Source organism: Sinocyclocheilus anshuiensis, unplaced genomic scaffold, assembly GCF_001515605.1.
Source record: "Sinocyclocheilus anshuiensis isolate Anshui unplaced genomic scaffold, SAMN03320099.WGS_v1.1 scaffold1269, whole genome shotgun sequence".
NCBI lineage: Eukaryota > Metazoa > Chordata > Actinopteri > Cypriniformes > Cyprinidae > Sinocyclocheilus > Sinocyclocheilus anshuiensis.
Window position 1 is genome coordinate 78,757 of NW_015549661.1, and position 2,357 is coordinate 81,113.

A 2,357-nucleotide genomic window follows, 5' to 3' on the forward strand; every position below is an offset into this window, starting at 1 on the left:
ACAGCACTGCTCGTTTAGCCCCGCACACAGATTATACAGCACTGCCTGTTCACGCATGTAGTGTAAATAACGAGAGAGGCAAACGCAGAAACCAAACGATAAAGCTGCTCCGAAGACAACAAAACGCTGTTCAGTGCCAAGTCTTTGCTTCGCCTTCCTTCTGATCCCAACATAAGGAAAGGCGCTTATTCAAACAGAGCATTCCAATGAGGGGGTCAAAACAGGACAGAAAATAGCCTATTACTTCTAAATTATTATGTTTTTTGATGTAAAAATCTTGATAACATTATAAGTGGACATCAGAGAACAGTACAAAATAATAAAAAAGGCAGTTCATGACCTTTTTAAACGTTTTCAGGATAAACAATCAGTGGGCAAATATTGCAGACGATTATGCTTAAATTGAGAGAAGCAGAAATCGTGAGTGTTTATGAAACGTCAGTCTGAGCGACACAGCAAACAGTGCAAACGACCATGTAGTAAACTGTTGGGTAGAAAATGTGTCCATTTAAGTGAAAAGCTCTGATTGGGGGATTTAAGCTCTTGATATCTGGCAACCATAACCATGAGCTTGTGGAGGCTTGTTACCAATGCAAGACAAGGCAAATATCACAGGCGCTTACCCTTAATAAATCAAGAGAAACAGAAATTGTGATCATGATAAAAATACATTCACAGAGAACGCATTTTTCCCATTCCAATTCACTACTTTTACAGTTCCAAAACAGTGGACCAATCAGAAGACGGTTTTATTTGACGGCAACATGGCGGAGACGTTCAGTGTGAACAGCCCCTAACACTGCATTTATTATTCAATTTCAATATTCAACAAAACAAACAATTTCACTATAAAGGAGAGATTTAAGACTTCCAGTAAAACCTGTGGTGAAATAATGTACCGTAACATCCCATCGTACAGCATGAGTGATTATGAAGCGTCAGTCTGAGCGATGCAGGGTTAAGATCAGGGTTAGTGGAGGACATGAAGTCATGCATGCGAGAGAAATCAGCTGTAGTGTTTACCAACCTGTGTGCGGGTTGACCAGGATACTTCCAGCCGGTATCCCCGCGGCTTCCAGAGGAAGCAGATAGTAGCTAGCGCTAGCCGTGGACACTGGCGGCTCGTAGCTGACAGTGGGGAAGGCCATAGGCTGCGTTAGAGCCGTGGCGGCTGGAGGAGGCTGGGATCGAGAGAGCGACCCCGTGGACGAACCTACGCTACTACAAGAGTCAGAACCTAGAGAGGAATAACGACATGAGCCTTACCGCACAGACAGAGGGGAAGAGCAGCGGATAATGGAGATTCATTGGGGATCGTCGACATACTGGAGCGCCGCGGTTATTAAAACACTCCAGAATATGGAAGGTCAGACGAATTTCAACAAGATGCTCAATTCAATTTCATTTCTAATTACCTCAGGGACCGAAGCAATGGAAGAAGAGAATAATTGTATTAGCTGAGAATGACATGTTAATTAATTTCTGATTAGTGTCTCGCTTCATTTCGGCAATTTACGTGTTTCTTTCTCTTCTCTCAAATATGGGAGGTTTTTTCTCTCTTTGAAATGAAAAACACTAAATGAGTTTACGTGTAAAAGGTCATATTGGAGGAGGACGGTCGTTTATGTGATCATATCGAAGACGTCGCTTCTGCTCATCAAGGCTGAATTTATTTGATCAGAAATACAGTAAAAATGTGAAATATTTTTATTATTTAAAACAGCTGTTTTCTATGAGAATCTCTGTTAAACTGTAATTTATTTCTGTGATGCGCAGCTGTATTTTCAGCATCATTACTCCAGTCTTCAGTGTCACATGATCTTCAGAAATCATTCTAATATGCTGATTTGCTGCTCAAGAAACATTTCTGATTATTATCAATGTTGAAAACATTAATATTTCTGTGGAAACTGATGCATTTTATTTTTCAGGATTCACAGATGAATAGAAAGTTCAAAAGAACAGCATTTATTTGAAATAGAAATCTTTTGTAACATTACAAACGTCTTTACTGACACTTTTAATAAATTTAACTTTTTGAATCAAAGCGTTTTTTTTCTGGTACTGATCCTAAAATTTTAAATGGTAGTGCATCACATTGTTGAAAAAAATTTAATGATTTTTCACAATATTTCAGTTTTTCCTGTATTTTGATGATTTTAATGCACCCTAGCTGAATAAAATCTTACTAACTCCACCCTTTTGAACAGTAGTGCATAAATGATCACCAATGAATTTAGAGGACTGAACAAATAGAGTTAATAAAAGAGAATGAGAATTTGAGGGCATGCAGTGAGACACATATGAGTCGCTACATAAAACATGCTGCTATTGCAAGAACGGAGACCGTATGAGCG

At 39.0% G+C, this 2,357-nt stretch overlaps 1 protein-coding gene across 10 annotated transcripts in view; it reads right to left on the minus strand.

Moving 5' to 3' along the window:
* The window catches only part of LOC107660272 (R3H domain-containing protein 1-like), a 49,513-nt gene that overhangs the window by 17,767 nt on the left and 29,389 nt on the right, over window positions 1-2,357 (minus strand). For 9 of the 10 annotated variants that reach the window (XM_016449553.1, XM_016449552.1, XM_016449551.1 and 6 more), the window contains one exon: window positions 1,028-1,237. The exons of the other annotated variant lie outside the window; for it this stretch is intronic. In XM_016449553.1, coding sequence (XP_016305039.1) covers window positions 1,028-1,237 — 210 coding nt within the window. The remainder of the gene's footprint in view (window positions 1-1,027; window positions 1,238-2,357) is intronic. 10 annotated transcript variants of the gene reach the window in all.